The sequence below is a fragment of the Microdochium trichocladiopsis genome, assembly GCF_020744255.1.
Source record: "Microdochium trichocladiopsis strain MPI-CAGE-CH-0230 chromosome Unknown B0I36scaffold_15, whole genome shotgun sequence".
Classification (NCBI taxonomy): Eukaryota; Fungi; Ascomycota; class Sordariomycetes; order Xylariales; family Microdochiaceae; genus Microdochium; species Microdochium trichocladiopsis.
Window position 1 is genome coordinate 670246 of NW_025763558.1, and position 23186 is coordinate 693431.

Genomic DNA, 23186 nt, shown 5'->3' on the forward strand with positions numbered 1-23186 from the left:
CGTGTGACTATGGACGCAGGACCAATTCCTTCCAACTATTGAACGCGTCCTTTCGAACAGGATGGAGGTATGGCACCATGGCCGATGGTGATCCCATTGCTGGTGGTGACGCGCAGTCCTTCGGAGTTAGAAGACTAAGAAGGCTGGACCGTTTCGGGTTGTGTGTCGACGTGTATCTACCTGGGCGGGAGGAGAAGTATCCAGCATGGCTCGAGTCTCCCAATTGAGATTCGTTTGTCCACATTGCCCAGATATACGAACGAAATGGGGTCGGCATTCGATGCTAGTAGCTCCAATAGTGATCACCGGAACTCGAAAGGTCGCTGCACAAATAGCGTGGGTACGTGGCATGTGACAGTATATCTTGCCGGTTTGCTGGTCCGCGTTTGAATTTCTGTGGGTCGCTTTTCACAGGTGAACTTTTCCCTGGGTAGTGGTTTTGCTGAGGTGACGGCGCAATCGTGAGATTTCTACAAAATTATGACCCTGAAACCACCTTGATAGAAATGGAATCATTAGGCTGCAAGCAATTTTCCTTTTTGCTACCACAGCTCAAAGCTCACGACGGTGGACGGTGATGGCGCTGACGTGCGCGTCCAAGTAGCGGCAGCAGCTATTGGTGGGACTAGGTTTCGAGCGGGGCGCCAAAGCCCTAGCATCCTTACCGTCTACTCTGGTGTTATGATCAGGACTGCCGGTATCGTTTTCCCCCGCCAAAGTAGCGTCCATGGCAATTCGAGTCTAACGAAGGGTGACATCGTAGTTGTGCCGTCCTCCATTTCACTTTTTTCTGGGTGCCGAAACGCCGCGCAGCCTAAGCACACAGGGGCAAGGTTTCCTGTGCCACTGCCCGCATTCAATCTCTACGTGCACTATGCAGCGGTGCCAGACAGCCTGGTGCGCTGAGGCTTCTGGAAAGAGCTTGAACAAGAAACATACTGTATCATATGCAGACATCAGACCATCGCGCAGCAAATCCAGCCTGGCAGAGCACTGCGAAACGGCAGCGCACCACGGCCGGGCCACGAGGGGCCTCTCAACTCTCTACTTAGTGCGAGTAGCGTGGCTACCGACCCCGCACGGGGCACTGGGACGCTTAGGAGTGACGGGCCCTGCATAATGAGTGGTGGCATGTAGGGATGTTATTTCCGTCTTCTCCTTTTGGCGGACAGTAACGACAGTGCTGCTCCATTTTGTGGTCGCGCAAGAAACACTGAAGAGTTGCTCATAATGACGAAGTGGGAGGAACTTAAAATCTGGTTGGTTGAAGGCGTCAGCTCAAGATATGCGTGTCCCCTGGTCAGGGGGCCGCGGGAGCCATACAGGGTCTTGCTCTGAGGTGAGGCTAGTGGTGTTACGATCTCCATTACCGCCGCTCAAGTACGGATGGAGGTAGACTTGTCGATGTACTACAAGGCACAGATTCATTCTCGGCGAGAAAGGGGTACTCGAATACGGCAATCAAGCCATGAATCTACCCAGAGCTGATGGCCAACGATCGTGCCTACGACAAACACATTTCACCATGAAAGAATGCCTGCCCAGTTTTTTCGAACAAACTATGGTGGCTCAACCTGCAGCCAGCATCTAACGACACTGGCACATTCCTATTGAGCAGGATGTACTATAATGGGATGCACTAGCAAATGGCGCCTAAAGGTACGGAGTAGTGGTGTTAGAGAAGCGAAATGGTATTATCTTCGGCAACACCCAGTCTAAAAGTAGCTGCCAAGCAACCCTCTTACCCGAATATCTATGCCTGAAGAGTTCTTTAAGCCTCACGAGATCCAGCTGGTCGATCAGAAGGCAGAGCACCATTTCCTACGTCTGCACGGCCTGAGTAACCCGGCACAACAGTGGCTTTTTCAGCCACAACGCGTGAGCCTTCTGATCCGCCCAGGCCTTACTCTCCTCACAAAGCTCAAAGTCGAACCGTAGGAGGAGCGCTGCAAGGATGAGCCTGGCCTCATGATGCGCCATACTCTGCCCAATGCAGTTCCTCGGGCCTACCGAGAAAGGCTGCAGTGCTTCACCTTTATCACCAGCGAATTTACCCGTCGTGTCAGCTTCGGCATGATCCGCATTCAGCCATCGCTCTGGGGCAAACGTGTCTGGATCAGCGAAGTTAATCTCTGAGCGGTAAGCGGCGTACGGGGAGACGACCACGCGGGTGCCCCCAGAGACCCATCGACCCTCGATATAATGACCATCTCCTGGAACAAGTCGAGGAGAGCCAGCAGGTCCCGGTGGGTACATGCGCAACGCTTCTTTGATGCATGCACGAAGGTACTCAAGTCTACTTAGACTGTCAAAGGTGATATCGTCCATGGTACTATACGCGGTGCGGATCTCTTGGACCAGTAACTGGAGCTTCTTCTGGTTGAGGCAGAGATAATACAGAAGGCCGGCAAGAAGTGTGGCTGTTGTTTGTGAACCATCGCATCAGATATAGTGTCTCATTTCACCGTGCTTTCGGACGACGGTAGGGAAGGGAGTGATCTTACCTGTGGTTTCGGTGCCTGCAAGCATAAACACTTCGGCATTCGAATGCATTTCATCGAGGCTAAGACCACCCCCAGAGTCTCGAGTCCTGACTATCAGATTCCAGAAATCAGGCTTCTCTGTACCCTCTTTCAGTCTTTGGTCTACTCTATCAGCGGAGTGCTTGAAATGAGTCGACTTCATGTCTCGAAGCCATTTTGGCTCAAACTTTCGCACTACGTAACCGAGAATGGGATAGTAGTCGACAAGCATTGAAACGTGTAGCATCCTGATCATGTCGAAGATGGCAGAGACCCAGGGACTCCACTGGTTTCTTGATAGCAGCTCCAGCGGGTGCCCAAAGCATAAGTCTGCCATAATGTCGAACGTAGTAAAGGTCAGGAAACGAGTCATCTCAAGCTTCTCCCCGGCCTTCAGATCGTTCTCCATTGTCTCTAGCAGGAGTTTGGTACTAGCGGGGTAAACTTTAGCCAAGGCCCACTATACTGGCACGCTCTAGAAAAGAGAGAACTGACTACTTTTGAAAGAGAGGTTCCTGCTGACGGAGCGCACGTTCGGAGAACGCCGGAGAAAAGATGCGTCGAACTCGCGCATGATTTTCGTCGTCACACGTCAGAATGCTCGGCACTCCTGTGACTGCTGCTTAGCTACAAGCATACATGACCGAGCTTCTTATTCGATAGGATGTCCACTTACCATTCCATGGCTTGATTGCAAAGTCTTCCGTCCTAGGAAGTGTCGGCCTGCCATTGGGACGGCCGTAGATGTCCCTCCACGACTGCGCAGATAGATAACTTAAATCGTTCGGACCATAGCGTACCACTGGTCCGTAGTAGCGATGGAGTTGGTGGATCCACTGGACGTCAGTACCTTGAAAGACCTGGATCCAGAACGGAAGGCGACTAAAAGCGCACAGAGACGGACCCGGGAAGCCAGCCAGAGGATGTCCCGTTAATGCGTAGGTTGCATTCACAGTGAGATACCCGAGACACCCCAATGCCGCGAGCGCGCCAGTGGCCATCCACGACGACCAAACACTTTGGAGAAGATGCGCTACGGAAGTAGAATCCATCTTCGCGAGCGCGTGGCTCAGGGCTAAGGGCGAGTTGTACAGCAAGTATGAAACGCTGATGAACGTTCGAAGACGTGTGTTCAGAGACGTTCTTTGTAAGTAATCTTCGATGTTGTAGACGAACCGAAATGGAGATATTGAGGAGTTTCCAGAGGTCGGATGGGTGACTACTGTATACAACCAATACCGTTCAAGGTAACACTGTTTGTAAGGATATTTCCCTTACACAAACAAACAATTGATCCATGCTAAATCACAAATACGAAGCGTCTTCACGTTGACAGTCCGTCACACCAGGTTAATCGGTGGAGAAGTAGGCGGTTGCTAATTGGAATTTGACCAAACAATATAACAAGTCGTGCATCATCTCTGCCACGATGTCTAAAGTCAAGTTGGCATATCAATTTCATTGACCAGAGAAATCACCTCGTTGCCGCTGTGACGATGTCCTCAGAACGCCGATTTTTCTTTCTTCAGGACTCCTTGCCTGCCACATACATCGACAGCCTTCTGGCTCGCGTCGTGAAGTCAAAGACGTCTCCCCCGGACTGCTTTGCACCGCACTCATCACCAGGCGTGCCACCTCATAACACAAACGACATTATCCTCTCCATTCTCCTGGAGCCAAATACCTCTTCCCAGCCCGTCAATCGCGGCGTAATTACACCCCAGCGGGGCATAAATGGCCAGCTAAGTATACTCTGCAAGGCCGAGCTGCATAAATATAAGGAGCAGTCTCTCTCGCTCGAGTGCGACAAGTTGAGACGTTATACTATCCCAAACCCCAACCTCGTCTTCCAAAGACTTATGGCGAACGAGCATTACAAGACTGATGTTCACTTGGGTCCTCGCCCTGGCACGGCCACGGTGCGCCTACATGATCACCAGCTTTCTCGTCGCTGTCAACCCAAAACTGACCACAAAATTGAAGACAGAACGAGGCGACGTGGCCAGTGCCTCATCCTCAAATAGCCAATATCGAGAGTGGACAACAGTGGGTGGGGGAGTTATTGCTTTGTCGTACTCCCCTGTAAAAGTCTCTTACTCGTTCAGCATGACGACATAGTTTATGACGAAAAAGTTCAATATCGGTGACCCAATGCGTCCGAAGCCTCATCATATGTCCATGGAGGGATGAGAACGAGGAGTTTATGACTATGAGGACTGGGCTGCGCTCGCAGCTCTTCCTATCGGCCGCGTAAAGGTGGTGTTATTGATAGCGGGGAGGAAGCCGACACGCCTGCCCGCGTGCTTCCTACGCAAAGCCATCTTGCACCCATCCAACAGGCTGGTGTCGCGTTTGACACAGCGGACACGTGGCGCCTTGGTCCCTCAGATACCATTCAGCCTTCACAAGAAATGTATCGAGATCGGCGGAGTCCTTAAGCATGATCCTCGACGAGTTAAACCTTGAGGGTCAAGAGGATGTGCTATCTTGTTCGCTCGGCGCGAAGGAGTTGTCTCCCAAGTGATTGAAAACGAACTTCCCAGATCTCATAGCAATTGGCTGTGTCATGTCGCGAAAACCAACATTCTGGTTAATAGTATCCTAAGGACCTATTCTATAATAATATCTAAATGTTATCGCGAGTCTCATTCCTCCCTAGTATGATCATTTTGGTTGTCAATGAAATGGATAATGGTCCATGAGGAGCAGTAAAACCGTAAGCTTTAGTGTGAACGCTCGCGGCACCCACTTAGTCATGCCCTTGGGTATAATAAGGACCAAGGGAATTTTGGGTTTGAATCTAGCGCTTCCGTGCATATGGATGGGTCCTACCTCCAGACGAGTCCATGTTTGGCAGACGTGTGGCACCGCAAGATTGAAATGTAGAGAGTATCGGCGGTGGTAGGAGGTTCAAGACCAGTGGAGCTCGGTATGAGACGAGCGCAGGGGATGCATAGCCTGACTGAACTTGTCAAACTATATGAAGTGTTTCGCAGTCATATCCGAGGCGGGAAAAACTCGAGATCATGGGTGCAGCCATTGTAGCTCTTGATGCCTGAAGCGCCAGAAGGAGGGTGGCAGCCACATGTGGCTGCCTGCGCCACTCATGTATGATAAACTGATAGCGCGTCGGGGTAGGTCGCTGCAAGGCAGCTGCAGGTGGCATCACCACTTGACCTGCTATTATTTGACCCCACGCGCGCGCATCAATATCTATCTTGATCACAACAATATATGCTATTTGCTTCGGATTACTGTTTGAAACTGCCATGTACAGGTCTCCTGCCCGCTGTACCTGACGTTCAAGTGCTGTGCTGGCCGCTTTATCAGTTATCGAGGCCCATAGAGAATGCGGGAGAGCCGGCTCCAGATGGAGGGCCTGCGATACTGATTGGCGCCATCGCGAGGCTCCGCACAGTCCTCCTCAGCCTTCGGGGACTTTTCGCTGCCAAGATAGTACACCCCTTGCACGAAACCCTGTCTCAGCTGCATCTCCAATGCCTTATGGCTGGAGAGCAGTCTCTCAGCAGTGATCCGGACATCACTGTTCGCCTGATCCAGCGTCAAAGCAGCGAGGGTCCAGCTAAACTTAATTCGTCCATGCTTATCATACAAGTCCCCATGCGTCATGAGCGACGCCCAGCTGTCGACAACCTCTTTTGCCCTCTGCTCGCTGACCCTGAACCACTCGGTATGCCCTTTGCCACAGCCCGCGCACTGGGGCTCCTTGTGACGCTCCCACGCCAGCTCCTCTTTCGCGAGCGTCTTTGCGCGCTGGGTGTATTTGAAGACGTCTGTACTGTGCACGAGGATAGGGCGGTAGCCGCACTTCCTGCACCAATCGTTGAGGCGTTGCTGGATTGGGTTCATGGTCCATCCGATCTTGACGTAGCCCGGGGATGAGGCGCGCCGGAACACGTACAAGCGGCCAGGTTTAAAGTCTCGCTTATCGAGTGGCTGACATAACTTGGGGCCCATGTTATCAAGGGGATGGACGGCATGATAGAGATATTGTGTTCCTTGAGCATAGAGGCTGCTTCTGGTGGGTCTGTTTTGTTTCGCACTGAGCTGGACCTTCCAGAGTTCGCGGAGTGCTGACTTCTCCAGTATAATATTATTCAGCTCGCCGATAGTGAATGGTGAGTCCATAGTATAGTGCCCATGGCGCTTCGTAGTCAAATTCCGGACATGGCCGGGGAACTCGGTATGCCCTGCGACGTTGTCTCGCTTCCGGACAATACGGCTCTGACGCAGCGCGGTATCCGGTAACTTCCTAGTAGAAGCAGGTACTTGTGTAAGCGGATCGAGTAAGCAAAGAGTTGGTGAAGGGAAGGCCTGGGCTGATCTACGGAACATTGGACCACCGATATACAAGACTAATCCTGTGGCCGTTCAAAAACGTCTAGCGCTCACTCCTGACAGAGACCGGTAAATATGTATGTATCGGGCGCCTATGAGCCCTGTAGAGCTTGATACAGCTTAGTATGCCGTTTGGTCACAGTGTGAGGTTGTTGATGGTATGGCACAGGACAATCTGCCAAACCGGCAAACATACATAAGGCGTATCGTCCGGACTTCCAAATATAAACAATAGCGGCCATCCACAATGCCACTTCGCAAGCGCTGACCGCATCACACGCCTGTGCCGCTCCCCAAATCGCAAGCGCGCACTGTTTTTACCCTCTCCTTTCCTCTTCACAAAGACCCGACTCCGAAAAGATCCCATCCAGTTCCCGCCACCAGCCCTCACGGCGCTCGTCGAGTTCGGAGTGCTCGGCGCTCGAAGGGTGCCTAGAGATCTCGAACAGATAGGCGGTGTGTTACTCGCGTGTCGCTGGCTTGGCACCAAATACGAGCCTGAAGCGGCACGTTTGGAACTTGGTGTTATTGACAAGACTCCTACCCTACGTGTTATCCGCGAACATACTGCGAGACCTGGGCGCGAGAAGCGCGCGGCGGGTGGGTGGTGCACAACAGAAAGGTGGGGCGGACTTCATCTCTGGATGGACAAGGCACTTGCATGCGTTTTCAGGCCAAAGCCCATCGCTCCGAGGTCGTCGGGAACGGTCGACACTTCAATATCTAGTACAGGCTGTGATCAGCTTATATTATCTCTGGGACCGTTGCTCTCGCACACGGCAGTCGTCCTTGTGAGGCTGTTCAGTCTGCAGATGCTTCTAAGTTGGCCGGCATGGGTGGGTGCTGCCTGCTCTCTTGAGGCCCGCCTAACGGCCCCACCATCACACAATGAGACTTCAGCGCATGGTCGTGCATGGCCCCTGAGGCCGCCAACGGAAGGCCAGGCAAGCTGGCTCGCGATAACAAGGATCATTGCGAGATCACAGCCACCCTGCACATACACTATGCCCTTAGACATCACATTCGTCACATTCCGGGGCTCTCGGGCTGCAAGAGGCTTCAGCCACCCCCCACAGCCTTATGTCCAGCGCCCGCAACCAACAGCCCCACTCGCGAAAAGACTGGTCTGGGCAACATCGACAAGGCAAGCACTGAAGGGACCGGAGTCGACATGCACGGATATCCTCTAAGATCGAAAGCCCGGAATCTCGCACCGTCTTCGATCTGATGACCGATTGTCTCCTCCTAGGCGCCCCAATGGAAATAGCGGAAAAGACGAGGGAAGTAAGCCAGAAGAGCAAAGTCTCGATGCACCAGTCAATCGCGGTCTTCCTGGTTCCCAGGCAAGCGGGAGCGAGCCATCACTCGCCGCTGCCTTTGCTAGGATAGCAGCAGCCGCACAAAATGGCTCCCTATGCTGCTGGTCTCACCTTGCGTCTCTTTCTGCTGGACAAATGTGTAACAGAGTGCGTTGCGATTTCACGCATCGCAGAGACAACAAGATACAATACTGCAATCTGGATGAGACTCGCTGCCGTCAAAGCCGGCCGTACTCCTTCGAAGCCGTAGCATCTTGCCGCAAAAATCTCACACCAACATACGCTTTGGTTTACGATACTCAGGGTCATTGAAGCATTACCATTAATCGGTCGCCATGCCTCGCTCACAGGCTCCGGACCACCGCATGATTCTTGTCGAGCCCGAGGAACTTGATGTGCGTGAAGTGGAGATAACCTCCGACAACTTCAAAAGTAAGTGCTGGCCCTTAGGCGCCCGGATTTGTAGGAATTCTGGCTGACGTTGAACCATAGAGCTTGAGCCAAATGTTGATGGTCGTTGCTCTAGCCCCACCCGGCCGCACGCGCGAGGCTCGTGCCTAGCCTGCGCCCAGCTTTCCGCCCGGCATGTGGTGCGGCCGCGGCGGCACGATCTGAAGCTCAGAGGCAAGTTGCCTGGGACCAAGATCTTCTATGACGGTGAAGGAGAACATGGATGCCCAGAAACGGTGTCCTAGGTTAGGAAAGGTGCTCGTTCTGTAAGATACTGCACGGGGTGTGACAAACTCTTCTTGTCATGCAAATGTGGCGCCACTGCCCTTTCCCCTTTCCGCTTCACCGCTTATCGCAACCGAATCAAGTGGAATAAAGAGTTACCGTTGTCGGTCCTCACCACGGTCTCAACCGAGTCAATGGCCAATCATGCGTCCCTGCACATTGTCGTCGAGCGGGAACAGCCTGAGCCGTCTCTAGGCCATAACGGTGCAGCCGTAATAAGAGAGACTTGGCAGGGATTATTGGTGGAAGCGCCGGCATAAGACATACAGCAGTATCACGCAGTAGCAAGGGCCGGGGAAGGTGAGGTGATGCACGCTAATGCAGAGACACTTCGCATGTGGCTTTGGTGCTCAGCCTGATCAGATTTTCACCGCACACATTTCGGGCGTAATGGGCAAACTATGCCTGCCTGGTCAGCGCAGTGTTTTTCTTGCTGCAATAACCGGGCAGATGAGCATCAAAGCGGGCAGCCAAACCAGGCGTTAGCAGATATCTATTGGACAAGAGCGGAGCCACATATAAAAAGAAGAGCAACACCTTAACTCTGGAAAGGGGGAAAAGTACCTTCATTCAATTTTGAATCCCTCCTCAAGTAAGACCCAACACCTGGAGGAAGTAAGGGAAGGATATCTACAAGATAATGGCACCACGAACCTACAGGGTCATCTTCACCCGCCATGGAGAGTCCGAGTCCAACGTCCCAGACAACTCTGCCGTCAGCAAGATGGACCCCTTGCTGACTACCGACGAGACAAGGGCAGCCTGGTCCAAGGCTGAGATGTCTGGCCGCGACTACTGCTCCAGCAAGACACGAGCAGAGTACCAGGACATGTTCGACAATCCCGACACCTCCCACGTCACCATTGACAGTCCCGTCGTCATCTCGAGCCTGTCGAGGGCGATCCAGACCGCCATCATCGCGCTCCCGGCCGAGAGGCTAAATAACAGATCTGGCATCACCATCTCGCCGATCATCGCCGAGCAGACAACGTGGTTTTCTGACCGGACGAGACCGCTCAAACACCTGAGACGGCTCGTGGACAAGGAGCTGCGAGGGAAGCCTAGCATCACGCTCCCTCACGGCGGCCTGGACGACTTCAATCTGGAGCAGCTTGTGCAGCCCGTGCCGGAAGACGCGTTACTCGTGGGCACGACGTTCGGCAACCTCGCCGCCGTAGCCGGCAAGGCGGACACTACTCACCCGCAAGGCAATGAGGCAGGGGCGAACGACACAGGCAACATGCCATGGCATCTCAAAAACGGTCTCTGGCACCCAGAGCATCTCATCCAGCGTGGACAGGAAGCAATCAAGATGCTCATAATGATTGGGAGGGCCGCATACGTGGAGGATGACGACCGGCCGACGCCGGCAATCCTCGTCTTCGGTCACGGGGGTTTGTCAACTACATGACACAGACTACGGGGCTGACTGAAGAACACTTAAGCCGCAATCCACCCAAACTGACGGACTGGGCCGCCGGCGAGACCCGTATCTTTGAGCTCCTCGACGAGGATCCTGAGGGGCCTCCGGCTGCGAGTCTGCTTGTGGAAACGCAGGAGTCCCTCAAGAGGCATTTGCGGCGGAACGAGGTGGTTAATGAAGACATGCAGCTGAGAATGCCTGGCGGCGTGCGCCATGACCAAAAACACAACGAGCGTATGAGAATCAGTCTACAGGCCAAGATTATGCAGATTAATGAGGCGTATCGCACAGGGCGGTTATATGTCAAGGCCTTCAAGGATGGGATAAATCCACCAGATGTGGATGGGAATCACGAGGGTTATGTCAAGGATCTGAAATAATTGATAGGGATAAACAAGACAGCTCATACCAGGGAGCATTTCAAGAGTGAAATTTGCTAGGTATCCCTCTACATCCCCACTGTGCCTAAGTACTTATCGTCTACCTTTTTCTAGGGCTATAGGAAACTCCTCATCATGCCCCTTTCTATCTCCTGCTTTGGGCAGCCAAGGCTTCTGACATACTTGAGGTCCCGAATCTGCGGCCTTCTATATTTCTTCTCGGTGCTAGCGTTTCCAAAGGAGTGTTCGAGCTCCACTAATTAATAATTGAACCCAGCCCAAAAATATTTAGAAAAGTCACAGCGTCGTCTAAGTTCCTAGGAGGTAGCGTTATTGAGTTTACTATTGCACACCTGTTCAATGCGATGATATCCAATTTTGGAGGTACACATTATCACGCAATGATGACCCTGCCAGTCATGGGCTGTGGTTATTTAATGAGGTCCATCCCTCACATATCTACGGATCCACAACGAGTCATGACGAGATGAGATCGTTTTCGTTACTTTGTCTATCAATCATCTTTGTCTCAGGCGGGATTTGTTCCAGCGGAACCACCCCAAAGAGCTTAGATCTATGTACCAGTAAGTACGAACACCCTCGGTCGCTAAGTACAGTTACTAATTCTGTGTTGAGATTTCCGTATCCATCACCCCGGTTTCCAAGACCCACTATCAAAGATATTTGGCACAACCAAGGTTATTGGTGCTGACTGTCGGATAAGCGGAGCATCAAATGAAACGGGATATACATACATGGATCTCACGCCATGCCTTTGGATGAACAACGGCTATCTGAATGTCTCGAATTCATTTGATAGATGTGGGGGCCACTTCTCGAACTCATGCCCCAACTGCTGGCTGGTCGGCAAATCGATGAGCTGCACCTGCAATTGGATGGGAAAGAGCTTACCGAGCACTGTCAAACTAGGTGTGCATGCCCCCGTCATTAGTAACGAGTAACACTAATTGTGTGGACAGATGACTTTTTGGAGTCAACGGAAGGGCACCTGTCATGCAACCAGGGAGCCTGGGTTGGAGCACGAGGGCCAAGTACTGTACCGTGCGGGATGGGCAATCACACAATCCTTCGCCTACACCAGTGAGACCGGAGAGATGTGCTATAGCTGGTTCGGTGGTTCGGCTCTTACAACACTTGTAAATCCCCGGGTTCTCTGAGGCACAGCAAGATAAGTATCAGGAAGTCTCTGCAGAAGTTTGATTGCAGCGCTGGTTCTATAAGCAAGTCCTAAGCAGTCTTAGAATAAGTTCCTTTATTATTCTGTGTACATGCATAAAGTATGGCTCTGGTCGTCAGGGTGTCTGTTAATTAGGACTTCTTACGAGGTCCGTAGTTGTGTTGTATCAATATGTAGAAGATGAATTTTAGCAGCTCTGCTTAGCCTATTCTCTCGGGTGAATAGGAATAGCCGCATGCACGGAAGCTCAATGAGCTGTTATTCAACATGATTAATTATACTTGGTGGATTGCTGGACTGTCGTCACTTAACTATAAATCTCAAACACAGAAAAGTCGAGAGCGGCACGGAGAAGATGAACGACAAACGACGATCAAGTTACAATGCCTGTTCTCTCCCCAGTCGGTCTTACAATTTATTCTTCAGTGCTGTCAGACCTTGAAGGTCTTCAGCGCAAACCGCAGCCTGATTCTGAGCAAAGTCGTATAGTATGATTGATGCGCTGAGCACAGCTTCCCGCGAAGGAGTGCTGTCCTCAGCGATTCTATTAGAGCTCGAGACAAACCTGGCCATTTTGACGAGATTGCGGTTGCAAACAGGGAGTTTCGCAGATTGCGTCCGGAAGGTGTAGCTCATGGTTGAGCTGAAGAATTCTCGGATTAATACACTCTGGCAAGGCATGCTCCCGGTCGGCAAATTCAACCTCTGCTGCAGTGCTGCCACCTGTCGCGGCGAGACCTTTGGCCATGAGGGAGTCTCTAGCCGCTGTGCCTCATTTGAAAGACGATGCGCTTCCCCCAGTAATATCTTCCCGAGCCAAATCGAGATGCCGCCGTTCAGGCGAGATTCCTTGTTGTCTACTCTTGGAATCTCTGCTTCGCAGTTTGCATCAGCCTATGTGACTCTGCATCAAGACGTCAAAACCTCGTCATACTTATTCCCATGCGAGATCCTGCCCCTCGCTCCAAGGTTTGCGAGCTTTCGACCATTTGTAAGTATCGCTTAACCCATATCGTCATCGGCCGAGCGCGGAGCCAGACGGCGCAGGGATGCAGGTGTATAATTCGTGTGGTAGCTCGGTGTATGCGGTGGTGAACTGGTTGATTTGATGCGAGCGAGTGACAGTTCATGAACTGCCGGTTGGTAGACGGGAGTCGATTGTGGCACAGTGAAAGTGAACAATGCCCAAAAATTCTCGTTGGCGGTAGGGGCGAAATATGCTGCCATTCTCAGTTCAGGTCAGTAGAGGTTCGTTGTCTTGTCGTACTGGGTAGCTTCGGTTGAGTACGAACCGTTACTCAGAGGATTAACATCCTCGTGGGCGGTGAATCATGGGCGGAAACAGGCCTTCCCATCTAACAGGGAGTCTGTGTCGTTGGCCGTGAGGACGTCCAAAGACCAAACATTGGTGATGGTGGTTTAGGGTGGTATCTCAGAACACGAGTACATGAAGGGCGATAAAGGATGAGGCACTTGTGCAGAGAGGGAGAGGGCAGCGACAGAGCAGGAACGGAGAGAGAGCTTCGACCCGCTGGGCACCATTGGCTCGGGTAATTGAAGGCCGAGAGATTGAATGTCTGGGACTGGGACACCCCGGGGGGCTTCGTGTCTGATGCTGGCTGTCCGACGCCGGTGCCACTGGACGGAGGCACAAATCTCTCGGCTTTGTCAATTTCAACTGCTGGAGACACCATTCAGCCGGTAGCGCGCAGGTGTAAGTATGCATACGTATCCTCAAGCAGGCCTCGTCTCTGGCAGCTGCGTGCTTCATGGCGATGTTTGGCCCAAATCCCGAGCGCCTTGGCTTCCGAGCACACATTGGCACCGAGAGGTTAGCCGCAAAGTGGCTTGCGCAGGTGTGACACGGCCAAGCCGTTCATGGTAGTGGCTGGGTTCCCCGCACCCTCTCTAGCCGGACGTAAGCCCTGCCCCGCTGCAATCAATTGGCATGTGCATCGGCGACCGCAGCCACAGGGCCCCAACGTGAGCCTCTTCTGACTCGCTGGAGCTCGGGCCAATGGACAGGAAATGCTGCGGCTGGTGCGCTCAACGTTGTGGGCGCGATGGATGGCACTGGACACGCAGGTTCCGGTTATCCTGGCATGGCGGGTGGATGAACGGTTCCGCCTGAGCAACACAACACGCCACTCTGCACCTCCCCGAGGTCGGTCTGTGGATGCAGCTCGCCATCCGTCGTAAGTGAGGATCCAGGCCAGGCAGGCCAGGCTTTTTTGTTGTGCTGGTCCATGTGGTGGCGCTGGACCGTACGACATGCATTAGCCTGAACGTACCTGCAGGGAAGATCCCGGGGCAAGCGTCTCGCCAGAAACATTCCGGGACCAGGGATGCGTGCCGACCGCGTTTCCACCCCGGCTAGGGCCCTGACGCATTGCTGAAAGCAGGTCGTCAAGCCAGCCAGCCAGGCTCAATCCGCCAGCTGCGAGAGTCATGCAAACTCGCATCTCTCTTGAGTCCTCCTCGACCACGCTCTAGCAGGGTGCTATGGGGTCTCGGCCAACACGCTAATAAAGGAGTGGCTGATGGGGTCTTAGGATGGACGCTGCACAACGTCGTCAGTGGCAAATGGAATCCCTCAAACAGGGGCTTGGTGCACTCGCCCAGAAGATGACAGACTGGCCACCACCTGTAAAGGGTGTTTGTTTTAACAGCTGGGCAATTAACGGAGGTGATGTCGGAAGGCCCATGGCGACGTACTGGCGGATCCATCATGCAACTCTGCTCGATGGTGATTCGGTGTTCGGAAGCATGCCGTAGGCAAACTGGAAACTCCACATTGTTTGTACTCAAATCGTGCACAACCACGGTGTACTTCGACAACACGATAAGGGGTCTTGCCGCAGCTGCGCCAGAAGGAAAAATCTCTTCACCATTGCCCGAGGCCAACACTACCTTTGAATCGCTATTGTTCCTTTACCCCCATACCCACGATGATCTTTCTCCATCGTCCAAATGCCAGCAGCGGGGCTGCGATCCTCATCTGCGCCGCTTTCATACTCTTTATTCTAGCGTCGAAGCCTCCATCGCATTTCTCGTCACCGGTTTCAGTCCATCACAACTCGGACTGGCGTGACCCGGAAAGCGATTCATACTTCTGGAAGTCTTTGCCAATACTCTACCCTCCGTCGTCAGTGCAGGCCTTGCCGACAAGTGGACCTGTTTCCTTTCCCGCTGTTCAAGCCATATCGTTCCCCGAGTCTTCTTTTGAGAAAGCTCTCAGGAAGGAACGTAGGCAAGCTGTGAAGGACACATTCACACGGGCATGGACATCCTACTGCGAGTACGCTTGGCTCGCCGACGAGCTCGCACCGGTTACCCGAGGCAAACGAAGCGCTTTCGGCGGCTGGGCTGCCACACTGGTAGACTCGCTCGACACTCTGTGGATCATGGACATGCGAGAAGAGTTTGAGGACGCCGTCGCCGCAGCAACAACCATCAATTTCACACGGACCGACGCTGGTGAAATCAATGTCTTCGAAACTACTATCCGTTATCTTGGCGGTTTCCTCGGTGCTTTTGATGTCAGCGGAGACTACCGACTACTTAGAAAGGCTGTCGAGGTTGGAGAGATGCTGTACAAGGCCTTCGATACACCCAACAGGATGCCTATCACAAGGTGGGATTTGCATGCTGCCATGCTCAATGACAAGAAGAAGCAAGTGGCGGGCTCATCAACACTTGTTGCCGAGATTGGCAGCTTATCAATGGAATTTACGCGCCTGTCCATTCTCACGGGAGACCCAAAGTGGTTCGACGCGGTTCACACGATTGCTCAACGTATGGAGGAGCAGCAAATGTGGACAGAGTTACCTGGCTTATGGCCACTCGTTGTTGACGCAGAGAAGCTCCTCTTCAGCCTGGGATCGACCTTTACACTCGGCGCCATGGCTGACTCGGCGTATGAGTACTTGCCAAAGATGTCAGCTCTGCTCGGCGGCCAGATGGATCTCTATCAGACCATGTACGAACGCGCGGCTCAGGCAGCACTACGGCATAATCTCTTTCGACCTATGGTCCCCACGGGGGAGGACATTCTCATCGCTGGTGTAGCCCACACTAGTCACGGCGGTCGCACTGTCGAGCTGGAGCCCGCCGGCCAACATCTTGTTTGTTTCTTCGGAGGCCTGATGGCACTTGGAGGCAGATTGTTCAGTCGAAAGCAGGACTTCGCGGCTGCAGAGAAGCTCGTAGATGGCTGCATCTGGGCCTATAAGTCAATGCCTCACGGCGTTATGCCGGAAACCTTCAAAGTGTACCCCTGCTCATCGCCACAGAACTGCACCTGGGACGAGTTGCTATGGATGACACAGGTCCTCCGAGACAATAATGTGAGGGACGTGGAAAGTCTTAGCTACTCTCAATTAGTTCAGCTCGTTACGGAGAAAAACCTGCCAAGAGGATTCACGGCGATCCCGGACGATGCGTATCTGCTTCGACCGGAAGCGATCGAGAGCATATTTATTCTGTACCGTGCAACGGGCCGCAAGGATCTGCACGATGTAGCATGGAACATGTTCACAGCGATTGATCGAATCACGCGCACCGAGTTTGGTAACTCTGCAGTACGTGGTGTTTCAAGCCTCCGTGGCAAGCCACTGCAAACAGACTCGATGGAGTCCTTTTGGCTGGGGGAAACGCTGAAATACTTTTATTTGGTGTTCAGCGATCCGAATATCATCAGCTTGGACGACTTTGTGTTCAATACCGAGGCGCACCCCTTGCGAAGATTGTTGCCATAATGCTGGAAGGTATGGGTAGCGTAGAACGTAGTATTGACTGAGCTCGGTAACTATATCCCAGTACCGGTACGATGCAATAATTGTGAAAGAGGGGGGATTAAGCCTTGGGAAACATAAGCTTTCAGCATGTTCTAAGCGTCAGGAGTCCCCACTCACAGAATCACCGATGCTTTGGCGGATTAGGCCGATCTCGTCCATAGTGAACCTTACTAATGAAAATTATACTTAATAGTAGGGGATACTTACTGATAAATTGGATCTATATTCCCACTATGAATTTACTAGTTTCCCACCATTTCATCGTCGAATGATATTGATGGGATGAAAAGTCTTAGACCTCTATACTAGACCGCCGCGTTATGTGCGGTGGTTCTTGATAGAGCGAGGGTTTCATAGGGTAACCGCATAGCAGCTATAAGACGGTCATAGTTCCCGGAAGCATAGCCTCATTTTCCTTCCGCTTCGATGACATGATTATCTACGTAGCGCAACCGCTGTGAGGCGGTTTATGCACTAGGCCTTTCAAGAAGGAACTCAACACACATGATGTGATTTGAAGACGCTCCTTTGCCCGCCCCTTCCGCAGATGGCGATGGTCGCATGTCAAAGCTTGACGCAGTGCTTGGAATAGACGTCAGTAATGCCTTCTCGATCGCTACGGTCGCTCCGACCTCATTTGCGACATGGCTACTTTTATAATGCTCGTCGAGACAATCGTTGCCCTTTGCAATGTGATTACACAGGGGCCATAAGCAGACTAACTCGGACTCCTCGGTGGCAGCCTGTAAAGGGTCCTTGGTCGAATTGTCTGTGATACTCTCCGTGTACTGGTATTGGGGTTGAAAGCTCCATCGAGTCCTCTGTTTGGAATTGTCTAATTGATGTTTTGTAGGGTCCTGGGTGTGATCTATATCCACACTCCCTGTTCTTCCATGCCAGTCCTTTGCGTTGGAACTGGCAGCCTCCCTGGAGCCCGATGTCATGGCCTGTACCCATTGGTGTTGAAGACCGGCGCACCTATCGCAGATAGACCTAATTCTATTGTCCTGTGGACTGTTAGGAGTAAAACTTGCTGTAATTATGGAGATCCATTACCTGAAACATCAAGGCGTTGCAATAAGTGCAGGTGTCCTCCGATCGTGTCTTTTCGTTTTGAGCCAGAGTCTCTTCTGGATGGACAACAGCTTTTCGCTCATAGTCAACTCTCAATACTGGAGATCCATTGGACTGGGCTGCGCAGTGTAGGTCCTTCTTCATGATTTTCCGCTGCGCGGGCCGATTTCGCTGGATCTGTCTGCGCACCATCTTCAAAGAGCGATCCTCAGACGCGGTATAGAGATAGAGGGTATGAAACTCGAGGAAAAGGATCTCTTGCACCAGAGGTGCGGGAGGTATGAAGAAGCATTGCCATAGCGTCTTGTGTACAAGCGGTGCTGACAAGCGCAAACTAAGTAGCTGCTACCGCATGTGGCGACTCAGTATGCAGGGCTTACGCCTTGTCTTACTGGCGGTGCTGTATCCTTATCATTAAAGATATGTTTAACAAACTTATAGAATCCTTTGTTTGCTACAAGTGACCTGTTTGTGAAACACGAATCCAGTCTCCACCATGAACAGTTCTGGTTTTGCAGGAGCCACAATCAGATTCGAAATCCGTGTCCATTTTCGCCCAACGCAACTCGCTCTGTGCATATTCCGCCTTGTGTTGACGATGCAAGGTGCGTGGACCCACAAACAGAGCTGCCCGGAGGTGGGTGGGCAGCAATAACAGCCAGCTCGCGCCGCATCTTGGATTTCCCATCGTTCACTTGTTGCATAAACAGGAGGATAACTGGGAGGAACTCAGAACGAATTCTCAAGATGTCTTGAAGCTTTTTGGTGAAACAACCTACGGTACGCTGTCGTGAACGTCCGGGTATTCTGGGGTAGGTTTCATTCCACGTGAATTTCCTGTCAATTTGGGCTGAGTCAGAGGTTATGATTGAAAGACCTCAGGTGGCATTCCCGCACGTGCCTCTCCTCAGAATGGATTTCTCGGCTCACGCCGGAAATGTTATCGCCGCATCCACGGCTGGTGTATAGTTTCCCACTCGGAAAATCATTCGTATAGAGATGTTCTCATAGCTTGGGCTTGGTCCACAATAGTATTGTATGAGATAAGGTGTGAAGTATAATGATGTCTCTACATAGCAGTAAAGTGTAAGATAAAAACACGACCATCCCAACATCCAAGAAGCAGCTTAGTGCCTGCATCCAGTGTGGCCCACTCAACAGCTCCCGATTGGAGCTCTGGGAGAAGTCAGAGGACTGGCCGCGAATCCCCCAAACCCGTGTACCATTCGAACTAATATAGACTGTTAGATATTGTGAAACTTGTCAAATCATACTATGTAAGCGCCAGGATTTAACGTGGGACGTGCAGCACCGATTGTGCAAGCGCATCACTCTCAATCTTGCGTTGAGTAATATAATGTCACTTTGATACATCACTGCTAGAAAGCCGCCAATTTCCAATAAAACTAAGTTACGATTAACGGATCTTACACGGAAATGGCCATATATAATGTGACCCTGCGGTCTATTCTTTTTAACCATGAGCAATTCAATCCCACGAAGGACGCTACTTCGACATGGTCGCAAGCTTCCCCCTCTCGACATCAAGATGGGCACGATCCAACAGGATCACAGCCACTCTAAAATTTTTGAAAAAGGCAACGTATCTATACAACTAAGAAGCCTTACGCTGTCTGGACACTCTCCAGAATATCTTTCTGCCCTAATACAGGATTTTGCACGTAATAGGGGGCCCGATCTTACACCATCCCAAGGCAATAGCATTAGTGAATATCATAAGCTCGTTGAGACGGTACTAAAACTTCGACCAGCACTAGAGAGTGAAGATATAATGCTACAATGCTACAACATCTTCAGTGAAATATTCTTCGGTGGCTGCCTCAATGGACTTTGCAAGATAGTATTTCGGCACCCGCGTGAGATGCCAGAAAACACGCTTGCAGACACTACATCATCGGAAACAACCATGGAGTACAGAAAATATATCCCAGATAACTATGCCGCCTTAATCAGAGTGACTAATATGGCTCCATCTAGGCGGTCTTCGAATTTTACAGAATTTGAATCCAGGTTTAAACGCTACCTCAGGACTCTATTGCACGAGATGACTCACGTCTACTTTGGAACCTTTGTTTGTGTCTGTGCTCCAACCTGCCAGGCACAATTTGAGTCACTGATAGGAGAGTGGGGCCACAAATCATGTTGGCAAGCAGCGGCGTATGCCATTGAAAAAGCGACGGAGGCATTATTAGGAGAGTTACTAGATATGAATATCGACACGAGTCTATCCACTGATCCACCAAACTATTCCCAATCACTAGAAGTAGATACTCTTGCTACTTTTCGAAATCTGATAGTATAGACTAGATTTCACAACACCTTACTTCAGAACCATCATAGAATTGATAGACATGGAAAGTCTTGGTGCTTATATAACTAGTGCGATTTGGTGGTCAGCTAAGTATACTAAACGATAACGCTACAGTGAAGCTTCATTCCGCTGGCTGTTGCATACCGCTCAATAAACGATCGTACACTTAGTACCGTTAGATTATTGGATTTATCTTGCTTTCTTAAGCACGGAAGGCTCTCATAGAGCTCTTTAGGGATGTATGCGGTGTTGGTGCACCTTGTTATCACGGCTAGTAACTATTACGGTTCGTCTGGGTAGACCAGGTAGTATTCAAGTAGGAAGCATGGCATGCGACATGGCTGATACAGCACCTCGAGCCATATAATACAGTGATGACCACAATCAGTGTCCACGTTATTGACATGAGTTGCGAGTCCCGCACGGACCAAGTAGTGTGGCGCATTGTGGCGTGCACAGTGCTGGCTTCCCGTACTGTACCAAACACTCGCTAGAAATGGCTTGTGGTAAATCACTGTAACATTTCCGCAACTTAGTGCAACCCTGTCCCTGCCGGGGCGAGCGTATTAGCACAGTCCAGCATTATTCACTCAATGTATCCGCCTTTCAGGAGTCAGCTCCCCTTCCCGCACAGCCCAGCACGCTGTGGTGAATGTGGTATGTCCTTGCAATAAGTTACTGCCGGAAGAAAGGCAGACTGAACTCGATTTGAAACCAGATGTTTGAGCCGAGCCACTCACTGCGGCAACCTGCCATGCCTGAACAACTCAGCCAGCGGATATACTGGCGGATAACTTGCGATCGACCGGCCGGATCCCCTGGTCCCTTTCTCGGTACCATCTGTTAATTGATATGTGAGGCATGAGTTTCAATGGGCGATTCTGTCATGACTACTATCGTCGGTCTCATCTTGTGCCTCTACCAAAAAGGCCATGGCTTTTATTCTGGGGATAAATCGATCGATACAGTAATCTAGAAATGGAACATGACCAGTAATACCACGTCTTGTGTGATGTACTGTAACATGCCATAGTATAGAGACGAGCAGTACAATACAAGGTCCATTGATGCCCCATTCCAACCCTCAGCTGTCTATTCGTTATTCTACCCCTCATTCCTTTTGCCCGTGCCTGCTCTCGCGCGGTCTACAACTTGTCAGTAAGTATATATCTACCTACTTCGCTTCCTTTTCGACGTTGATCTCCAATGAATCTATCCAGTTCCTGAGAGGTGGCAGATCATCAGAACGGTAGCCACACCCAGAAAGAGTCAGTTTCTGCAGTGCTTGCAGTTTCTCCACAAATTCGTGAATCCAGTGATGATGGTTGCAAGGGTTCCACGGCACGGGATCGGCGAGGAACCTCGGCATTCCACACAACTTCAATTCCTTGATCTTCTCGGGCAGGTGCGGGAGGCAAGTCGCATCAACTTTTCCCGCACACCAGTTCACCACGCATACGCGCCGCGCGTGACCATCCAAAATCCACTGCAATGACTCCAAGCCTTTCTTGTCGGTCAAACCCCATAGGCTTTTTCCGAATGGGGGATGCAAGGTTATAACGAGCTCCTCCGCGCTGACCTTGTAGGTTGTGTAGCTGGGGTCGAATGGATCGGGGAGAGTGATGATCTGGGCGCGGCCACTGCCCGCCTTTGTGCCGAGCTCGGTAATGTCGTGAATCTCGGTCCAATCGATATTTGGCGCGGCATCATGATCTTCGTACAGCCATACGGCAGACTCGATGCCTTCTTCCTGGGTGGCGGACGTGTAAAAGGCACGGGACAAGTCACGAATCTTGCGACTCCTACCCTTCGCTGTGCCTCCGCGGACTCTGTAAAGAGCGACGATCTTCATAGCATCGAGCTTTCGAGATACGTCTTCGAAATTCATGTCGATCTGAGGCACTAGATTGTGTCAGTCGAATAGCGGATAGCCCACTTTTGCGAAGGCTGAGCAACACTTACTTGGCGGCTGGGAAGCTTTGATACTCAGACAAGTTTCACAAGGACAGGTGGGGCGTGTGTTTGCCGCTCCAGGAGAAGTTGAAAGCAGTGATGGTTGAGAAGATGGAAGAGAGAAACGAAGGAGCGGCGAACACTGATTGTGGTCACTACTGTAACATCAATCTGAGGTAAATGGTGGGTGATGACCAAGGAGTCTTTGGCATCTGCTGTAGTACGATAAGATCTAGTTGTTTGCAGTAACGTTGGTAACAATGACATACTTGAATGCGACCTGATTAACAGCACGAATGGCAACAAATAGCTTCTTCTACTGTACAACTAGCGAGTAGTCTATCAACATCGTGTTTGTGTTGTTACCTGCTGTGTCAAAATTGGCAATCGGACATTGTTTGCGGTAGCTTGCCACGGTTTCGTCGATGCTTCGCACCTGGGGTGTTCGCTCGTGCGACCATAGTACAGAGTGGAATGGCTATACTGTGTGAACACACCCAACGAGCAACGAACAAAAGGAGGTTCTTTGTCGGGTCGTCAGATTATAGGAGAGCTGCCTATAGGCGGGGCAGCTGCAGGACTGGAAGCCTTATGACACATACGTCTAATCGTAGCACGGATCTCAAGTCATGAGCACAGAACGTTACTCGGTCCGCAAGTATTTCCCAACTTGCTGCGTCTCTGAGCATTTGAAGGAATGTCATCCATCGAGCTCTGAGAAAACCGCCGGGTGGCTTCACTCATAAAACAAAGAGGCCGTGCGGTGCTTTGATTCGCGAGAATACCGGACTTTGTCCATCCGTGGTCCTTTAAGTCCTGATGGACCATGATAAAACGATAAAATACGTGGAGAAGTGGACAACGCGCTTCAGAATCCATGTAATGACCCTGGCATGATATTTACGGCGTGAAGAGAGTCGTTTGTCTCTGCCCACCACCATGATTCCTCATCAAGTAGTGAGACGTCATATGTGGTAAGCGTATTCAAGTCGGCGGGTATAGCGGACAACTCCCAGCCATCGTAGATATATTTTGAGATGTCTGGGGCCCTCGGCAAGAGGGTCTGCGCTGGTAACTCGTGAGATGGAAGATCTG

General features: G+C 51.5%; 8 protein-coding genes across 8 annotated transcripts; 3 read left to right on the forward strand and 5 right to left on the reverse strand.

The window, feature by feature from the left end:
* Positions 1 to 1821: 1821 nt before the first annotated feature.
* On the reverse strand, positions 1822 to 3523 carry B0I36DRAFT_256804 (cytochrome P450; the record flags this gene model as incomplete). Its single annotated transcript, XM_046150968.1, has 4 exons — positions 1822 to 2420; positions 2505 to 2953; positions 3018 to 3132; positions 3199 to 3523. The coding sequence occupies 4 exons, from the start codon at positions 3521 to 3523 to the stop codon at positions 1822 to 1824; spliced, it is 1488 nt and encodes a 495-aa protein (XP_046004593.1).
* Positions 3524 to 4018: 495 nt separating this feature from the next.
* Positions 4019 to 4546, forward strand: B0I36DRAFT_356300 (uncharacterized protein; the record flags this gene model as incomplete). The annotated part of the gene is made up of 1 exon (XM_046157593.1): positions 4019 to 4546. The coding sequence occupies one exon, from the start codon at positions 4019 to 4021 to the stop codon at positions 4544 to 4546; it is 528 nt and encodes a 175-aa protein (XP_046004594.1).
* A 1306-nt stretch (positions 4547 to 5852) lies between these two features.
* B0I36DRAFT_436792 (uncharacterized protein) lies at positions 5853 to 6683 on the reverse strand (the record flags this gene model as incomplete). Its single annotated transcript, XM_046162858.1, has 1 exon — positions 5853 to 6683. The coding sequence occupies exon 1, from the start codon at positions 6669 to 6671 to the stop codon at positions 5853 to 5855; it is 819 nt and encodes a 272-aa protein (XP_046004595.1). The 5' UTR covers positions 6672 to 6683.
* Positions 6684 to 8535: 1852 nt separating this feature from the next.
* B0I36DRAFT_389706 (uncharacterized protein) lies at positions 8536 to 8975 on the forward strand (the record flags this gene model as incomplete). Its single annotated transcript, XM_046161356.1, has 2 exons — positions 8536 to 8632; positions 8693 to 8975. 2 exons carry the CDS (start codon positions 8536 to 8538, stop codon positions 8893 to 8895), a joined length of 300 nt encoding a protein of 99 aa, XP_046004596.1. The 3' UTR covers positions 8896 to 8975.
* A 2990-nt stretch (positions 8976 to 11965) lies between these two features.
* On the reverse strand, positions 11966 to 12893 carry B0I36DRAFT_340704 (uncharacterized protein). Its single transcript, XM_046155963.1, has 2 exons — positions 12871 to 12893; positions 11966 to 12811 (listed from the first exon to the last, which is right to left on the reverse strand). The coding sequence occupies exons 1-2, from the start codon at positions 12878 to 12880 to the stop codon at positions 12345 to 12347; spliced, it is 477 nt and encodes a 158-aa protein (XP_046004597.1). The 5' UTR covers positions 12881 to 12893; the 3' UTR covers positions 11966 to 12344.
* A 1746-nt stretch (positions 12894 to 14639) lies between these two features.
* B0I36DRAFT_378449 (glycoside hydrolase) lies at positions 14640 to 16693 on the forward strand (the record flags this gene model as incomplete). Its single annotated transcript, XM_046160682.1, has 2 exons — positions 14640 to 14682; positions 15003 to 16693. 2 exons carry the CDS (start codon positions 14640 to 14642, stop codon positions 16691 to 16693), a joined length of 1734 nt encoding a protein of 577 aa, XP_046004598.1.
* A 506-nt stretch (positions 16694 to 17199) lies between these two features.
* B0I36DRAFT_356303 (uncharacterized protein) lies at positions 17200 to 18494 on the reverse strand (the record flags this gene model as incomplete). Its single annotated transcript, XM_046157594.1, has 3 exons — positions 17200 to 17679; positions 17789 to 18126; positions 18272 to 18494. 3 exons carry the CDS (start codon positions 18492 to 18494, stop codon positions 17200 to 17202), a joined length of 1041 nt encoding a protein of 346 aa, XP_046004599.1.
* A 2818-nt stretch (positions 18495 to 21312) lies between these two features.
* On the reverse strand, positions 21313 to 22026 carry B0I36DRAFT_356304 (uncharacterized protein; the record flags this gene model as incomplete). The annotated part of the gene is made up of 1 exon (XM_046157595.1): positions 21313 to 22026. One exon carries the CDS (start codon positions 22024 to 22026, stop codon positions 21313 to 21315), a length of 714 nt encoding a protein of 237 aa, XP_046004600.1.
* Positions 22027 to 23186: the final 1160 nt, after the last annotated feature.